General features: G+C 32.8%; 2 protein-coding genes across 2 annotated transcripts; one reads left to right on the top strand and one right to left on the bottom strand.

The window, feature by feature from the left end:
- The first annotated feature begins 8,494 nt into the window (after positions 1-8,494).
- Positions 8,495-13,098, top strand: LOC132058922 (ADP-ribosylation factor-like protein 8c). Its single transcript, XM_059451346.1, has 6 exons — positions 8,495-8,742; positions 11,084-11,165; positions 11,268-11,300; positions 11,383-11,504; positions 12,262-12,423; positions 12,768-13,098. Exons 1-6 carry the CDS (start codon positions 8,705-8,707, stop codon positions 12,883-12,885), a joined length of 555 nt encoding a protein of 184 aa, XP_059307329.1. The 5' UTR covers positions 8,495-8,704; the 3' UTR covers positions 12,886-13,098.
- Positions 13,099-13,715: 617 nt separating this feature from the next.
- LOC132058921 (protein JAZ7-like) lies at positions 13,716-17,934 on the bottom strand. The gene is made up of 7 exons (XM_059451345.1): positions 17,505-17,934; positions 15,495-15,565; positions 15,287-15,390; positions 15,092-15,185; positions 14,856-14,982; positions 14,681-14,738; positions 13,716-14,015 (listed from the first exon to the last, which is right to left on the bottom strand). The coding sequence occupies exons 1-7, from the start codon at positions 17,584-17,586 to the stop codon at positions 13,907-13,909; spliced, it is 645 nt and encodes a 214-aa protein (XP_059307328.1). The 5' UTR covers positions 17,587-17,934; the 3' UTR covers positions 13,716-13,906.
- Between the last annotated feature and the right edge of the window lie 2,230 nt (positions 17,935-20,164).

Genomic DNA, 20,164 nt, shown 5'->3' with positions numbered 1-20,164 from the left:
CCAGCCGCTTATCATTCCTCCCCCTAATGTTAGGAAATCTAACATTTACCTCCCAACATTATTTGGGGACCCATCTTTATGCGTTGTGGTGGAGCAATTAAATCATATACCACACATTCAAATTTTTAGATAGGAATTATTTGGTTCCTGACCTTGAACCAATTATGATAGGGGAATTTATTATAACTTGTTGGCTTGATGCGTACAAGTGCTGCTACATATTAAATAACATATCTCATCCCAAATTTCGGTTTGGGAGTTTGTTCTCATAACCAATTGTTTAGCTATAATTGGAGGCATACAATTTGCTAAACCAACTTGATATAAACCCAGATTATCAACATCATTTCATAATTTGGAATCATGCTCTTAATTTAACAATTTGAGCAAACAACCTTGCAAAAACCAAATTGCAAGTCGATACCAAATGCACATGTGACCATAACAGAGATGCATCTATTAAAATCATATAATAGTAAACTGGTCCACATGGCAGGTGACTGGGCGCATATATATATCACCTTTCATATGTTCTAGAATTATGGGATACAATCCCAACCTTAGCTGGTAAATTAATCAATTTGTCATCATGAGAACAAGCAACACAACAGAATTCTTGAAGAATATTTTATTTCTTCAATTTATAACCACATGAATTCTCAATTATTTTCGCATGACATTCGAACTCGGGATGGTCAACCGGTCATGCCAACACATATTTCTTTTAGTAAACTTCTAGTTTACTTTTGCATGTGATTTCATCATCATGCTTATATTTTTGTAGTTCAAACAGGAGGAAAAGACGGGTAGCCTTTCACATAAATATTTATAACCCGCTTCGATTGTAGTAATATGAAGATATTAAATCTTCCCATAATTTATAGTCTCAATAGAATTCGTATTTGACCAATGCCTTTGAAACTCAAAAAGTTTCTTTCGAGACTTACTACAACACCAATATTATGACCAATTCATTCCTCCAGGTAGTAACAAATTAGCTTTTTCAGAGCTCCTAATTAATTATGTACTACCACATTTTTCATAACACCATCCGTATGGTGAACATCTCCTTTTAGGGAGTAATTGTAATTGTCATTATGGTCATGGCCAAAACCTTTATACGCAAGACTTATTTCTTACTTTTACCCTTCGTTAATTTATAATATGTAAAACATGCCATAACATTTGTGACGTACTAAAAACACGTGACCAATGATCGTTTATGCCGAAATAAAGTTTCTTTTTTTTTCCCCTCAAACCTCCCGTAGAGGTGAGTTGTGGTATCTATTCAACCATACATGAGCACGTCCTTATCCATAATTTTATCACCTCTTGACACATTCACTTTCAAGAATGGTCGAGCATTCACGATACTTATCACACGTCATTCTCTCAAGGAATAGACTATAATCATATGTACGTGCTTCATACATTTTATTATAAGCCTACTGTCATGCCTTGTAATTTGTTATATTCACATGATCCACCTCAACATCCCTTTGAACAGTCAAGTGCGCTGCCACATTATATTTTTTCTTTTGATGGAGGATTTATAATATTGATCAAATTAGGTCGCACGACAACCGAGTGGCCAATACCTTTCATACCATATTGATGAGAGAAATTACCTTCATCTTTTGAAGGACTATTTGGAGAACCCATAGTGTTCTTCCTTTTATATTACCAAAATGATGATTAACATTATGTTGTCTTTTGCCACGTCCACGTTCATTCGTTTAACCACTTATCTTTGCTACCACATTCCCCTAAAGGAATGGAGCACATCAATTGGTACGGGCTTCATGATATTTCATCAAAAACATATTATTTTGCCTCAATCATTTTATCATCAAAATAATGCGTAGGGACTTGAACCTAACGTCTTACCCATATAAAAGTGTGTTAGGCCATAATACATGGGACTTGAACTTGAGATTTTATATTATCATCATAGTGCACCATAACTTAAAATCAACCTTGATGTCTTATCTTCTTGGTGCAACGGAACTCGACTCCATCATCTTACCCTCAATCAATGATATAATATAAGCCAAAGTGCATTGAATTTTTCATATTTCAATATACTAAAACAACTCATACTGTCAATCATAATCATGCATTACAGAAGTACAAACAACTTTTTAGTATCAAAATGAAAAGCTTGTTAACACATTGATGCATGAAACAATTAGTACTTATAGAACTTAGTAATTTTCCGGTGATACCAACTCTGCCTTAAAAGCTATTGTATTAATTAAGGATTCAAAATGAAACGTTGGCTTTTGGTATTCAACAAAGGTTATTGTTTGTTCAGAAAGCAAAATTAAACAACAAAAATGAAACGCTAGCAGCCTAGAGATTTAAAAGAAAATAAGACCTGAAATGTATCCCATGCTTCAGGCATGAAGGTAAATATGAAATCTACCGCACAATACTTGAAATATAAGTATTGCCAGCGTTACAGAATTTCTTGTCCAAAAGTTGAAGCTTTTGTTGTGCAAAGATGACCATGAAAATAGTGAAACCACATATCTCTAAAGGTATCAGTTAAAATTTAGTAAAAATGTTAATAACATGCAATTAGAAACAAAACCACTCCCAGGAAAAGAAAACTTAGTAGATGTGCCTTTTAGAGAACATAAAGACTGTAAAAAGAAATTCTCCAAACATGTCTCCAACACTTAACTTAAACGAAGTACGATAATATTTAGAAATTTTTTAAGATGATGCAAAGAGTCCACAACCAACAAGAGGATGCAATAAAATTGGAACCAATATGCACCTTCCACACAAAATTCAATGAGTAATATAAGAGAATTTGGAACGTATTAAATGATTGATAGTTACAGAACCAAACCTCATACCTCCCTGGCCCATAAACGGAATTCGTGGACAAAGATTAGCCAACCATTAGCATCAATCTTTTGGTTTCCTTGGAGGCTGAACAGAACTAAATTTAGCAACTCCTTTAGGAAAAAGACTATGCCATCGCACTTGGTTAGAAACTCGTAATGTGATAACGTATTGTAAAATTATTCTAAAAGAGTTAGTACAATTTATCAAAAGATGAAGCAAGAACAATAAAGAGATAAAGAGACACAAGAGATCAGAGCTTTCTTATTCATCCAAGTATGTTCAAGTGTGTCTTCATATCAAATCACATACCTCTACTTATACTATTACATGGAGGTAGAGTTACAAAGGATGTCTTAAAGATGACATTAACCATTTGACATCATGTGATAGTTATGGGGGAGATCATAGAGGTGTGGGAGTAATAACCACATAATAGTGAGGAAGTAGTGGAGGATTAACTATACATCATGGAGAAGAGTAGTGGGAGTTAATTCTTTAGGAGTTGGACATCCACCATATTATTCTAATATTTCATAACAATTTGACTCTCTATTATGTCGCACAAAATGAAATATACGAACCAACAATAAATACGATGTATACTCAATTACACATAATATGGACTGCTACTGTATTAAATTCCTAATAGAGTTCAACAAAAACCATGCTGAATAACTACTTGGGCCATTCTTGGGTTTAAACCATTTGAGAGAGACCAACTTGATTATGCGATGGGATGAGGCTTTATTATTAGTTAAAATAGCAATAACTGGCCTCTTTTTTATGTTATTTTATAAAAATAGCCACTGTAATGAAATTTTATGACAGTGACTATTTTTCAATTGTAGAGATTAAAAAGTGGCTAGTTGTGAATTTTGTCCTTATTATTTATATAAATATGGATCAATCTTGAACCCTGAAAAGGCCCAAATAATTATAGGACTGAAATGGGCTAAGCCATGTTTGATTAAGCGTACGATAACAATAATATCTTATCATTATCCCATGAAAAGTATTTGTATAGACAAAGTAGGCGTTTGTCCATAATTATTCACTTTATTAAATTTTTTTTTCACTTTTTTCACTTTTCAAATTTGGCCATAAAATTCGAATACAACTTGAAGTTGTATTCGAATATAAAAACTTGTTTTTCAAAAAAATTCACTTTTTTACAACTACATTTCACCAAAAACTACAATTTCAAAAACTATGGCCAAACACAACTCCCACTCCAACTCCAACTCCAAAATTCCTAAAAAAGTGATTTTTTTTTTTTGATATCTATGGACAAACGGGGCCAAAGTTTCCACGAATCACCTTTTCTAAGGTCATATGTCCCCACCACCACCCCGGAAATATTGTTGTCAAGCAGCATATATTGATGTCAAGAAGAGGATAAATATAAAAGGGAAAAAAAAAAAAAACAACAACAACAACAACTGCACTATTTTCAAATTCTACTAATTATTGGTTGGTTCATTCTATTAACCCTGTCTGTAGTACTTTGTGGAATTTTAGAGCATGGCTCATTTTGTAATTTTTTACTTTTTTTTTTTTTTCCCGGGTAAGAGCAATATGGCCTTCACAAGACACAAAAATTTGGATATCATTTGGGCTGATATTTATTTCTTGGTTCGTTTGATCATTCCCTTTTTCAGTTGATCCATATATGTATTGCTTCTTTTTTCTGTTATGGGCTTTGTATGTTAGCTTCTCAGTATTGGGCCTATTTTGGCACTGTCAAAGCAAAAGTAAGAATATTCCATTTGGACATGGTTTAAAATCAGGATGATTTGAAGTTGAAGTTTTATTTGCATATGCAATTTGAATTTCCTAAGTTATATTTTTTTTGCTATAAAACCCCACAAGTTGTGAAAACAATCAAAATTTTTCAATTCTTATACAATCTTACCAAATGAGCAAATCATAGTTCATAACAAAGTTGATACGCCACCAGACGACCTTTCTAAAAAAAGCAATATCTATTGATCAAACTTTAGTTCAATAAAAAGAAACATTGAACGCGAGTTGAGGTATAACTCTCTTTAATATATTCTTCTTGCATTTCTACCAACTTACGGATCTTTTTTTTACAAATTATAAAATTATGGGTCAAGTTGTATATTTAAAAAAAATTGAAATCATGATTTGGAATCCCAAATCATACTTTTTTTTGCAGAATTTGAAATTTGAAATCATGATATGAAGTTGAAGTTGACATTTTGTGCAAATTGCATAAAAAAACTCTGATTTGAAATCAAAATATGAAATCATGATTTCATATCGCATGACCGTTTGCCTACTGAGATGTTAACAAAGATATGGATATTATTTCATCAGCCAAAAGCCCATGTGGCAAAGGCCGGGATTAACGCATTTTCTTGCGTGGATTTCCCTTCAAAGGCGCCGGTCTTTAATTTTTGTCCCTCAAATTATTGGTCTTTAAATTTTGAGAAAAGGACACTGTGTGTCCACTCAGTCAAACTAATCCCACATTTAATCACTGTTTGGGCTTAATCCCACTAGATGTCCGTCGGCCCAAATTAATGCCAAAAAATGGCTGGTCGGCCCAAAATAATGGCAAATTTGGCCCAACAACAACCCGGAGACAAAAAAAAAAAATTTTTTAGTCGCCACAAAACGTGGCCATTAAAGAGAAGTAGCACTAAACATATATACATATGTTGGAATTATATATAAACTTTATATACAAGAATTATACAGTTTATATACATATGCTGGAATTAATCATACATTTATTATACACATATTATACAATAATGATATGATATTTATTTTTAACATATACAATAGTGATACATATTATATACCAAAATGATACGGTTTCTATAATATATTTTTTATACATATGGTACACTTTCTATACAAGACTGATACAGTTTATATACACATGCTGCAATTATATATACACTTTCTATACCAAAAATGATACATATTATATACAAAAATGATACAATTTTCTATTCTATACGGGCGATTGCACTTATCTTTGATACACATTATATACACAAATGATACATATTATATATAAAAATGATACATACCTTAGTGATTCATATTTTATACGGTTTCTATACATTACGTATAGGTACTGATACATGTTTTATACACTGGCCACACATATTATATATAAAAATCGCTTCAAATATTTTTGTGTTTGGGTTTTTATTTGAAAATTGTCTTATTTAAGTTTTGGCTAATGGATGGGATTAGTTTAGTGGGTATAATTTGGGTTTAGAAAAATTGTGGCCACCGGGTGGAATTAGTTTCACCCGACCGGCCAATTATGTCCTTTCCCCTTAATTTTTTCCCTTCGCTTAAAAAGTGACCGAAAATACCTTGAGGTTCTGGGTTTGAACCCTCGTTTAGTTTTTTTTTTTTAAAATCACAAGGCAAAGGTTTCGCGAAACCTCTGCCTTAAGGCCTAACATTTGCTCAAAATTAGGCCTATTCGGACAAAAATTAGGCCTTAAGCAGATGTTTGCCCTAAGATCAAATCTCTGCCTTAAGGCCTAACTTTTGCCCGAATAGGCTTAATTTTGGGCAAAAGTTAGGCCTTAAGACAGAGGCTTGAGCAAAAGTTTGCCTTAAGGCCTAACTTTTGCCCAAATAGGCCTAATTTTACTACGAAACCCTGCCTTGTCATTTTTTTTTTTACTGAGCCAGGGTTCGAACCCAGAACCTTGGGGTATTAGGCGAAGGACAAAAATTAAAGACTATCAATTTGAGGGCTAAAAATTAAAGACCACCCCCATAAAAGGGCAATCGTGCCAATTGCCTGGATTAACGAGGTTCCTTGATCTAATCCCTCTGGGGTCATTCGCACAAATGCCCTTATTCAGGGGTGGTCTTTAATTTTTGGCCCTCAAATTGGTAGTTTTTAATTTTTGCTCTTCAGCACTTTAAGTGGCCGAAAATACTCCTGAGATTCTGGGTTCGAACCCAGCAGGGTATTAAAAAAATAAATAAATCGCAAGCCAGAATTTTGTAGCAAATTAGGCCTATTCGGGCAAAATTTAAGCCTTGAGGCCAAACTCATGTAGAATTCCAGCAGAGTCAAAAAAAAAAAAAATCATAAGGGGAGTTATGCCTTAAGGCATAGTTTCTATGTAGAAGTTATGCCTTAAGACATAACTTTACCCCTTATCCGACATAACTTTTGCCCTATAAGGCATAACTTGGAATTACAACATAATTAACCCAGGCCTTTAGCGAAACTTGCCTTGCAATTTTTTTTTTTTTTTACTGAGCCAGTGTTCGAACCCAGAATCTCGAATATTTTCGGCCACTTTTTTAGGCGAAGGTCAAAAATTAAAAACCAGCAATTTGAGGGGCAAAAATTAAAGACCAGCGCATTTGAAGGGCAATCCGCGCAAAATAAATTTTTTAAAAAAATGATCCCTTTGTCTACAAATTCGAGTGATTTGAACAAAAGAATTTTTCAATGCCACCGTTTAAATTTTGACCCCACTAAAAATTGTCTTGAGAAAATAGCCAGATGCCATAAACTGAAACCACCCTCCTAGTGCTAGGATGACTATAGTAATTTGTCAAGATTTCCAAGTAAAATCTGACTATCACAAGGTTTATTCGATATTGAACAAGACTTGCCTTAACAGTAAGTTGTGATGATTCATCACGATTTCTGATCAAATTTTGATGGATTCACTATAATTTCTTCAACAATTTACCATAACTAGTGGCCAAATCTTGGTTATCACAATTACATATTATATAGAAATTCACCAATACGTTTTTCTTAAAATTGATCGAATTACTTCAAATTTAGCATACAACTTCTTAAGAGCAATCCTAACAATTTTCTTTAGTTTGATTGAACCTAATTCTAATAAATTTTTCAATTTTACACACAAAATTTTAATTTGTCTCTAATGTTTATAATAACTTATAAAATTTAAATTATAGTTTAATAGTTTCTCAAAAGATTCAATTTTCAGTTTTTAATTTGGTCAAACAATATTTTGGATTATCGTCCTTTTTTTTAAAAGAAAAAGAAAAATTGAGGTAGGGGAAGGTGAAATTAAAGACGTGATTACAAGGTGGAGAATCAAACCCTCACTAACTGAAAGTTAAGGTAGCCAACCAACTGAACTACTAAAATTTCCATCCCCTCATTCTATAAAGGATTAATGCATATGGAGCCCCATAAACTTGTCCCTTTTTCCATTTTGTCACTTAAACTAAGTGTTGTTCCTATTGAACCCCTGAACTCGTCCTCAAGTTTGTCTATCAAACCTCCTAAATCTGATTTTATGCTCTTCCACTGCCAGCTTAATTAAGAGCCACTCTTTTTTACCCTCTCAATTGCTGCTAATCTTAACTAAAAGATGGCATAATAAAATTAGAATATATATTAGCATGTTGCTACAATGAAGATGGAATATTATGTAAGTCAGACTGTATTTGATAGATACACTTGAGGACGAGTTCAAGAGTTAAATCGGAACAAGACTTAGTTCAGGTGTCAAATTGGAAAAAAAGGACAAATTTAGGGGGACAGATATGCATTAATAAGCTTTTTATAAACTTTCAATTTCTTTTCATTTCCTTTACTTAGGGATGATCTGGTTTAAGTTGTGTAAGTGAAGTCATTATGTGGCAGCAGCAACAAAACAATCCAACAAACACAAGTACTCCTATTTAGATTCTGTCCTTGTTCCAGTCGGCGAAGTTTCCTATTGTTTCTTTCTTTTCTTTCCTTCCTACTCCTATATTACTTGTCCGTCACCAACAAACAATATCTCTTTTATAAGCTCACCTTAATTACATCAAACTTGTCTGCTTTTTTTTTTCACTTTTCTTGAATATGGGTCTTTGGGATTCTTTACTCAATTGGCTTCGCAGGTAATAAAGTTTCATCCTTTTTGCTATTTTAAAGAAACCCCTTTTTAGTTATTCCTTGTTTGGTTGAAACCATATTGAGAAATGTTATGTTTTGTTTTCTTATGTCATTTTGGCTGATGGTATTCTTTTGTAGTTCAATTTACTTTGCTATAGTATGATTCTTTACTCAAATAGTATGTGGGGAAGACAGAGGAATTGCTTTTTCTTTTTTTTTTCTGTGAGAAAGGAAAAAAGTGAAAGGTGGAAATTGGAAATTAATTATTCTTGTCCCTTTTTTGGAAGAATTGAGTTGTTTATGTTTATATTTACTTGAAAAGTTGTAGAATTTAGAAGAAAATTACTTTGAATTTGAATGTAGAAACTATACCTGATGATCAAATAATACTCAGTTCCATGAACTATCTGGATAGACTTTAAGGTATAATTTTGTTACCTTTTTTACTTGTTGGGACAGTTTTCTTTTGGTGAAGGACGGGTTCATGTAAATAACTTATAAAACGTGTCATTTTAGAGTAATTAAGAATTTAGCAGTTAAACCAGTAGCACTTGTTAAGTTTGATTATTTTATTGTCATCAAAATGTGATTTTTCAGCTCATTGTTTTTCTTATTCTGGTTGATAGAGAAATAATATCTCGTATTTCTCGTTTATCGTACCTGTCAGAGTAAAGAATCACGGGAGCTACATCATATATATAGTGATCTAGGAAAAAGCCCGAATATAAAATGATAGATGAAGAACATTGGCAAATTTTATGCAAAGACTAACAGATCAACAGAGACTAAAAATGTATCCAAAGGGAATAACTTTTTATTTAGAACTGTGATGTTTGGGCTAGCCTGTGCGCACATCAACTAATTCCACAAGTATCGGGTAACTCTGTCCCCCAAAGCTTGAACAGATGGGAAGAAATCACATAGTGTTTTTGCCGCCGTTGAAATTTGAACCTAAGATTTCATGGTCCTCAACCCACTATTGACCACTAGGCCACACCCTTGGGTGTGTCTCCGAGAGAATAATTTGAGTAGTGAATTATTTAGTTCGCACCAACGCGCAGAATGGGAAGATATAGATTACAGTATGTTCTCGGACTACAGTAGCATTTGGTTAGAGCTATGCTGCAGAAGGTTCTCCAGTCTGGTATATAAGTTACCAAATTTGCATTAACAATAATTTAATGGAAGAACAATCGACATGTCTGCTGATGCTTTATACATGAGAAGGCTGTGCATATCTGCCTTAGTCTATTAGCTTTGTAATCTTATCCTTCTAATTCCGTCTCCTTCAAGTAGTAATTCCCAATTTCAGAAGGCATTAGAGAGTAGTCATTATGTCTAGTGGAATGTTGGATGGCTTGAAATATCATTGTCTGGCTGAGATGGGGAATAACTTCCATAACTTTGGTAATTACTTCACATAACGAGTTCCCAACCCCCAGCCCTAGAAATATGGAAAAGGGATATCTTATTAATCATGATTGGGAAAAAGAATAGTACCTATTCTTGGTCAGAATGCAGTGTGAGTGGTGCTTCCACACACTGATGTTCAGGTCCCTTTGTTTATCAAGAAAAAAGCCGGACATAGGAGCTTTTCTCATCATCTTGCATTTTCCAGATAAGATACTTCATTTCAAAGTAGATTGCTGTTCCTTCCAATACTTTTTCCCTTATAGAGTTGTCAACATATTTAATTTACTCCCCCCCTCCGAGCGCAGTGGCTGGTTTTCTGTCAATAATGCCGAGTAGAACTTTTAAAGTAAGGGACGTCCGCAAGCAATCACGTATAAATTCAAGAGAGAGCTTTATCTGGGTGCTAGTCAAACAAGCAACTATAGGGAATACATCTTTATATGCTCATCAGTGTTATTGATGAATGTGAATGTCGTATCAGGTTACTTGTCAAAAATGAATGTCGTATAAGTACGTGAACTGTTGATTTCTTTTGTACTTTTAAAGTTCCTTTTTGGTACTAATCATCAATAAATCCTTTACCTTATCAAAGAAATATGTTGTATCAGATATATAAGGGACGATTTTGCTTTTTCTATATTTTGGGTGGGTATTAGTGGTGTTTCAGGTTTTCTGCAACCGTGTAACTATTGTTGTTTTTGTAATATGTGATATTATTACTACGATAACTGGATATCACTATCTTGGATTAATCTTGAAAACTTAATTAGATATTACTATTCAGATTTGGTCTTGTAATCTCGAATTCATGTTGTTGGAAGAATGACTGGTGCTTTTTTCTTTATGTCGTGTGAGCCCGAATGACATTGTTGATACCTAAACTTTTTATTTGTTTTGTTGGTACCTAAATTTTTTATTTGTTTTCTTTTTCAGCCTATTTTTTAAACAGGAAATGGAACTTTCCCTTATAGGCCTTCAAAATGCGGGGAAGACATCTCTTGTCAATGCCATTGCTGTAAGGACCTTATATGCTCTCTCTTCTCTTCCCCCTCTCCCAATCCCTTTTTCATTTTAATGGTAACATTTTTTTGACATTAGATATTTTAATCTTTATCAGACTGGAGGCTACAGCGAGGACATGATTCCGACGGTTGGTACCTTGTCCTAACAGAATTAAACTTGTCGTCTTGTCTTCTCTCGGTTACTTGCTCAATAAAGTTTCTGATAATTAGGTTGGATTTAATATGCGTAAAGTTACAAAAGGAAATGTGACCATAAAACTCTGGGACCTTGGAGGCCAAAGAAGATTTCGCACTATGTGGGAGCGCTATTGTCGGGGTGTCTCTGCGATATTGTAATTCCTTAACTGTCTCCTCATTTTTTATTTTTTTTATTTTATTTTTGGTTTACTGCCATATGCGTTATGCTTTTGCCTGAATTCAAGATTTTGACATCTTTAAGGGATGAAATTTCTCCTGATGTGAGTATGTACTGTACCTCAAGTTCCTGTAACAAGGTGCAAATGCAAGGTTGTGAAAGTTATATAAAATTATAAACCACTCTTTAAAGTTGACGTCATTTTCGTTTGTGGGGTGGGGGTGGGGGTGGGGTTGGGTGGGAGGAAGGGGGGAAGGAGTACTCGGTGTCTTCTTTCTCGTGACCCTCTTATTTTCCTGCCTTAGGAAAGTGGTAACAACATTGCTGTTTGTTTTAGTTGGGGTGTGTCTTACCTTTCGCTTGCCTCGTCCTTGTCATGGTAGTTTGATGGCTTATGTCTGAGATACTTAGTGTTACTACAATTACTAGCTTCTCATTTCTAGGCTCTTCTCTTTGTTCGAACTTTGCCTTATTAGCAAGGACAATAAGGAACTAAATTCAATGTTGGAGAATTTATTTTGTTGAGGACATAATTACCTGTATAAAGCGTACTCCTCTAACAATTTAAGTTTTTAGATGAGATAGTCACACAGTTCAATAGTTTTCCTGTGGAAACTTCCTTTTTCATCTGACTTTTTTGACGAAAAGCAAAGCTTAACTTTGAGGCGTTGAGTACGAAGTGACTGTGCATTACATATACCAGTTGAATTGACTCGGGATCTTTTATATGACAGGTATGTTGTTGATGCTGCTGATAGAGACAGTGTACCCATAACCAGAACTGAGTTACATGAACTTTTGAAGAAACCTTCATTAACTGGAATTCCTTTGCTTATATTGGGAAACAAAATTGACAAATCAGAAGCTCTTTCACAGCAGTCGTTGGTCGATCAACTGTAAGTAGCTGAACATTAGCCTTCACGCAAGAATTTCTTTGGCAGAATACATAGACATACACCTAAAACTTATCGGGATTTTTCCTTTACACACTTAAGCTAAGGGCCTGACCTATTGAACACTTTAATATACCTAAAAAAAGAAGGCGAGTTGAAAAGAAATGGTTAGAGATCAAAATTTAGGCACATTTTCGACAGAATAAGTTGTTCAATAGTTCGGACTTTTAGTTTGGGTGACTGGATAAAAAATCGTGACAGGTTTAACCGTCTGTGCACGTGTTCTGCAAGATCTTTTCGTTTTACGAATTTGCTCTCTTAACTATTTGTGATGCTTGTTGGATCAGAGGTCTTGATTCGATAACAGATAGAGAAGTATGCTGCTACATGATCTCATGCAAGGATTCCGTAAATATTGATGCTGTTATCGATTGGCTAATTAAGCACTCAAAGACAGCGAAATGAAGAGAGCTTCTGGGCTTTGTTCTTGATGCCTCACGCGGGGGATACAGTTATCTGGAAAATAGAATGTAGTTTTTGAGGGTCTTGAAATGATCTGCTAATATATTTTCTGGCTGATATTCTTTTGTTGGTTCTATATAGTTGTTGATTACAATTCTGTGTTATAAGTGCTTGAACAGTCGCACATCTTTCATTATGAATTTGCATTGTCTGTCATCATGCTTCTAAGTTACACTCAGATATTTTTTTTTTTTTTTTTTTTTAATAATCGAATAATCCTTGAGGGCTAGTTGGTGCACAGTTCGAAAGTGGGAAACAATAAGTCCATTCTTCTACCTTTTCCCACTTGAACCAAGCTTTTGGTTCGTGGCAGAGTTCAAACTCATGACATTTATCCTTTCTTATCGCGATCTTAAACCAAATAATCTTTGATCTTTCGCGGAAGCAGAAATCATAGAATAATTAAACAATGAACCAGTTAAAACAACTAATATGCCTTAATTACAAGCAAGTTCAAGTCGATAATTTGAAACTAGTACGGCCTAATTACAAGCGAGTTCAAGTCGATGATTTGAATTTTCATTTTTCATGACGCTCAATGGTATTGGCTACATGAATAGTTTCTTTCATTATGTTCTATTTTGGCTTGGTCTGGGTGGATTGAAAGGGATTGTAGGTCTCTTATCGGCAGGGACCTGTCTTACCCTTCAATAACAGGTCCATTCAAACTCAGTAGTTCCGACGCCGAGTATAATATATATGTAAAAAATTACTAAAATTTCAATCATATTATATTTCAACCCTTAATAATTAACATATAATAAGTTTAGTGCTAAGAATATTAAAGATCAAACTCATCAAGTAAAAATATTGGATCTACATATATATAACTAAACACAACATGACTTACAGGAACCTGTATATAAAACATTATAATTTTTCTATAGTCCTACGAACATTAGAACAATAATTTTTTCAATATAGCTAAAAGAATAAGAATTCAAAACAATGCATTTGTCTTGAATTAGCTTTCCCAATGAACACTTGATGACGCCGTTTCTTCTTCTTGGTGCATTTCAAAAGGAAACTTTGGTATTTTTTCACCATATTGGTAGGGTCTTGCTTTGATCAATCTTCATAAAGAGAAAAAAGAAAAAAAGAGATAATGTTATTAGAACATAAAAATACTCGTGAAAAGATACTCCCTATTTAAATTTGGCTGTCTTATTTTCTTATTAAGGATTGATGTGACAAATATTTAATATTTCTTCTAAAAATCATTTTTTTTTTTAAAATTGTTAGATGACAGGTATTTTGATATTCGATTAATTTTCCGTCTGAGATTGTCTGGATAATTTTATGAATGATTACTCACTTTTATTTTATCAAACTAAATTAAGTCATTAGAGTATTTTATGTAATAAAATAAGGCACTCAATGTTGCCTAATTATCAAAGATTGTCACTAACTAATCTTTTGTAACAAAAATTTCACTCAACTTTACTTCAGTATCAAAAAGAATATCCCCTTTTATTTACTCCTAGTAACTTCTTGTGATTCTTAGGTAAAATTGAGTGGCATTTTGGTTACAAAAAATCTTTATCGACTTTTTTGACACTTACGTAAAGTTGAGTAATCTTTTCGTTACAAAAAATAAGCTAGTGACTTTGATCATTAAAGTTAAAATTGAGTGATCATTCATGAAATTAACAGAAGATTATCTCATGTAATGTTAGAAATTTGTAAAACATTGTAACAATAAATTGTGTAAATAGTAATAGAAATTAAAAATAATTACCGATGCTTTCTCTTCTCCAAAAATCGGGCAAGGGTTGCTCTACGAGCCAATGCCAGTGCTGCAAATTAAAAAGAAAAAATAAATTTATTTGATAATATAAAAGATAGATAAATGCTAAACTTTAATAAGAAAAAAAAAAAAAAAAGGAAAAAAAAAAAAGAACCAACAGTGATACCTCCTTTAGCATGCTTTATGGATGCATTTGAAGGCTCAGATTTATTTTCTTCGGTTTTCACTTTTTCTAAAATCTCACTCATGTGGAGATTGGTGGATTTATTAGCAATGTCAATTATTAGCTCAGCCTATATAATTAAAAAAAATACAGAATAAGAATATAATATTACATTTTTGAAAATTAAAATAGCTGCAGAGAATAAAATATAAATAAATTAAAGAGATAGTTCCAAGGACCTTTTCTGGTGATATATCCTGGAAAATATGGACCTCACCCATGTAGAATATGGTCAATGTTGTCTCATTTTGCCTCAAGCGGTCATAAGCTTTCCTGCATTTTTTTTTTTATTATTTAAAAAATTATCATCTTACTTTTTGTAAAATAGTTAAAAAAATATGAAAAAATGATATTAAAATAAAAAATGGAAATACCTGGAATCTGAAGTGCTATATTTTGTTGCTAAAGGAAAAGCCCCTCCATAGTATTGGGATGAAAATTTTGAATTACTGGAAACTATTGGGCTGGAGTTATAATTCTGGAAAAATATAAGACGAAAATTCGATTAAATTTTAGTTTATAAGAATTTAGATAAATGAAGAAGGAATTAATTATAATTCAATAGGGAATATTGTGAATTACCTGAAAGAATGTGTTTTCAGGTTGAGTAGCTAACTCAGCCATACATGAAAATGGCCACTTCATTCCAGAAGCTAATTTTAAGCAATAAATAAAAAAGAAAGAAAAATAAAGATAAAAGGATAGTTAGTAGATGCAAATGATACACACAAAGAACTAATACTAATAAAAGGATTTAACGAGATTTGACCAAGCCTAAAAAGAACTAATAAAAGTATACAATAAGGTTCGAACAAGCCTAAAAAGAACTAATAAAAGGAATCAGTCGAAAATTCGTTTGAACGTTACCGATGGGCCAAATTTTGATGGATTTCTGACCGAACGTCCATCAGAAATTCCCTTTTTTAGTAGTGATTGTATATAAAAAAACCCATTTACAACCCATTTATATAAGATCTTGGGTAGCTTCTAATCCTACAGAAAATAAATGTCAACTCGGTGCACAAAACATCCCGTGTTAATAGAGTTTGTGAAAGGGCCGCATCCCAAGGGGTGTGATTTAGAAAATCTACCCTATTGCAACCTTAGTGGCACAAAGCATTGGAACCCTCACCTACAGAATATGATCTTCCTAAATCTACAAGGACAACAGGTTTCTCAATCCTACAAGAAAAATGGGTTTCCTAGATTTATTATGATATCTGGTAAAATTAAAATTCACAAAATTCATGACATAAACATCAACAACAAATTAAGAAAACAATTAATATTTGTTTAACCATAAGATGCATGGATTCCAAAAGGCATAGTACTTATTGCTATGTAGATAGTTGTATAATATTAGCAACTTAAGTTGTATCTCATCTTTTGTATCTTTAATAGCTCTTATATCCATTGACAATGTAAAATCTTTTTACACTAATTTAAGTTGTATCTCATCTTTTGTAATGTGGATTCAAGTTTGAAATTTATAAATTTTTGAATCAAGCCCTTTAAAGTTACTGGTCGAGTTCTAAATTTATTATTTATATTTTTAAATAAGGACGAGTTTGCGCGGACGCAGCGAAGTTTCGCTACGCATCGATTCGTAAGCGCAGACCACAAAGGTTTATTATAATTCCCTTCTTTATCCCGCCTTTCTATATGAATTAGGTTATATTTTTCTTAATCCACACAAACCTATGACCTCCTAATCACATAACAATAACCTCAAAGAATTATGTCAATGCTTCCCTTCTATAAATATTAAATAAATTTTAAAATAATAAGTATAAAATATGAATTAGAGTTACTGAATCCCACGGAACTTCTACCGCCAATACATCCACATCATGGTAATAGTTAGATCACGTGCTTCTTCTTTCAAGTATTAACCCTACATGTTATGATGATCTAGGGATGGGTGCATGTACATAGTTATGTTCGTCTTTCAAGTACTAACCCTACACATGGTCCATGGATAGATACATAGATATATTTTGACGGTGATGTTGTTATTTCATTGGGTCCTGCGGAAATACAAAGACCGAGCCTTGCATTCATTTTGATTATTTTATCGGGTACCTGCTACGAATAATACTGTCCCCTAAGATTTGAGCAGATAAGAAAAAATCACTAATTAAATCACATATAGTCTTCAGTTTCAGTTTGCCAAAAACAGTTGGATTCTTTATTTGGTGATGTGAAAATAGGGTTAGAATCAAACAGAAGTTGTGAAAGAAAAATATTTATGATATCTGAAATTAACAGAAGAGACTAATCATAAAGATTAGAGCAAAAGATATAACTGAAAAACAACTTAGTTAACAAATTAAAGTTCACTTTCATTGTTTTCGGCCAATTGAACTTACTCTCATTTGAGATCTACTTATAACAATAGCTATTTTAATTTCTCAGTTTGACTATATTTTCAAAATTAATTAAATACCCGTTTCTCTTTTCTCATTCCATAAGTAAATTCTATCAAAATTTCATAATCAAACCTAAAATCAAGGAGAAGAAAAGGAAAACCTTTTTTCTTCTTTCTCTTTTGTTATTAATTAAAAATATAAAAGAAAAAGATGTGTTTTATACCTTTGGTGTGTTGCTTCGCCATTTCTGATAATTGGGGTCTGCTGTTGAGGTCTAAGAAATCTATCTCCATTCTTGAATCCATTTTTTTTTTTTTCACTTTCAAAGATTTGTAGAATAAAAAACTAGAAATCAAGAAATGGAAACTAATAAGATAAGAAGAAATATTCTTATTAAAAGTAGTTGAGAAAGAAGAAAGTAGTAGCAAGTTCAATATCAGATAAGATTGAGAAGAGTTTTTATGAGCTCCATGCAATCAGAGAATACAAATTGATGGAACATTAAAATGAAGAAGAAAAAAAGAAGAATCTAAAAATAAAATTACACAGAAAAAACACGTGCTGACTAAATTGGTCCACTACTGCTCTAGAATTGATAGCTAGCCACAACTAGTTGCTTTTATTTTTTCTTCTTCCTCATCATTTTATTTTTAATTTTTTTTGGGAAGTGTTGTTAATCGACTTGAACATAAAATGATTGGTTGATATTTATTTTGAGTACTAACATAATATCTTACTGAAATGTTTAAAACGAGGGACAGTACTTAACGTCTTATTCAAATGTCTTATGTTCATTCCAAAGGTCACATGTACTACGTACGTATTATGATGTGTGTTTTTTTTATGAAGTGAAATTACTAATTTAACCATGTGGTAGATATTATGGTGGATGATAATTAAAGTTGTGTAATCATGTTTTTGTGAAAACCAATTAAGATGTGATGGGTGATAAGTTGTTTAATAATCTTTTTGTGAACACCATTTTAAGGGTGCGGTGAAAAGATAAATGTTTCTTTAGTATTGATTAGAGCAGTAATGAAGTCAGATTTTTTATTAAGGAGATCTAAAATATAAAGAAATTAACATAGGAAAAGTCATAAGTAGATTCGGGATTTGCAATTTGTGGCATCTTATAACAATCTCAAGTTAATACACAATAAAAATTGATCGAGTTCACAGTTTAATATTTATAGACATTTAAGGCTAGCTAGATGCGCCTATGGAAGAAGCTAATGAAATTTGACATGCATATACTATATATACATAAAAAATTAATTCTGACATTGCATATACAATGCAATTTTCCAAATTAAGAAGGGAGTTCGATTGAATGAACCCCTTCCATATCCTAACTTTGCCTATGAACTAGAGGACTCAGGTTCGCCTCATGAAAATGAACATCATCTATAATAGGTAATGTTGAAACACCTCTAATAAGCTTTATATAAATGGCTCAATTGCGATCGATTAATCGGTTAGTAAACTCAAAACACCGAATCTTAGGAAGAAAATTTTTTCTTTTTGTCAACTAATAGTGAAGATCTCCCTTGACATTTAAACCAAAAAGATATATACAAGAGATTTGAAGTATTCTTTTTCCCCAAAAAAGTGTTCTTAAGTAGTTATGAATTTCCATTAAGGAAAGAATTAGTAAATTCTTTATGTTCTTTAGTTAGTTTTTTTAATAAATTAGAAGCATCAAATTTTATGAAGATATATACTTGCTCCAACGTGATTATGTGAACTAAAATGACGTGGTACTTTTGTAGCCTCACTCGTTAGTGGTGAGAAATGGCTGAGTTATTTGTCAATGCTTATGATATATTCCTCTGCCTAAAACACCTAGTAGCTAGCATATATTTTAGACCCTTCAAAAAAGAACAATTTCTAGACTTTAATTGACTCAATCCATATAATCTTTTAGCTAGGGTGGTAACAATATCATAACACCTACGTATTAAGTCTAAATTTTTATCAAATACAATCCGGCGGATTCAAGATTATCATTCTTATAGTAATCTCAAATTAATATATGGAATAATAATTGAGTTTACCTTTAAAAATATTATAAATATACAAGATCTGGGCATGCAAAAGACATCAGATTGTCGTAAATTCATAAATTGTATTCCTGTTTTCGTTTAGTTCAAAGTTCCAAATTCAAATTCCTTTAATTGATCATACGTGGTGTAATTCAGAAGAGAAGATTAAGAACTTGAATTAATATGAAAAATTTAAGAGACTTGTGGAATTTGAGTACTAGTATAATATCTACTGTTTCCGTAAAATGTTTAAAACGAGGGACGTACTAACGTCTATTCAAATGTCCTTTATTCATCCGAAAGGTCACATGTACTACGTACGTCGTACGTATATAATGATGTGTGTTTCTTATGAAGTGACTCAAAATTACTAATTTAACCATGTGTTAGATATTGTGGTGGATGGCAAGTTGTGTACGTAATTATCTTTTGTGAACATCATTTAAGGGTGCGATGGGAAGGTAAGAGTTTCCTTACTATTGATTAGAGGTCTCGTGTTTGATTTCAGAGAATGAAATTCTATCCGGTAAGAATGCTAAATCATCCACAATAAGCTTTATGTGATACGAATTTGGATTAGTTGGCCAGTAAATTCAAGACACTGCAGATGCTAGCCTAAAAATGAAAATCGGCCGAGACCTTATAAAGAGACCACATATCCACATCGTACCTAACAACGCGGGACATTCAACACCCACGCAAGCCCGGGTCTGCTACATTCAACACCCACGCAAGCCCGAGTCTGCTGATTAGAGTGTGGGGAGAACATAATATGATAGCCTAACATCGGGCAAATCAAAACTTGAGATGGGTCTCTAAACGTGATATCGTTATAGGAAAA

This window comes from Lycium ferocissimum, chromosome 6 (assembly GCF_029784015.1).
Source record: "Lycium ferocissimum isolate CSIRO_LF1 chromosome 6, AGI_CSIRO_Lferr_CH_V1, whole genome shotgun sequence".
NCBI classification, from domain to species: Eukaryota; Viridiplantae; Streptophyta; class Magnoliopsida; order Solanales; family Solanaceae; genus Lycium; species Lycium ferocissimum.
This window is presented reverse-complemented; position numbering and strand designations above follow the sequence as displayed.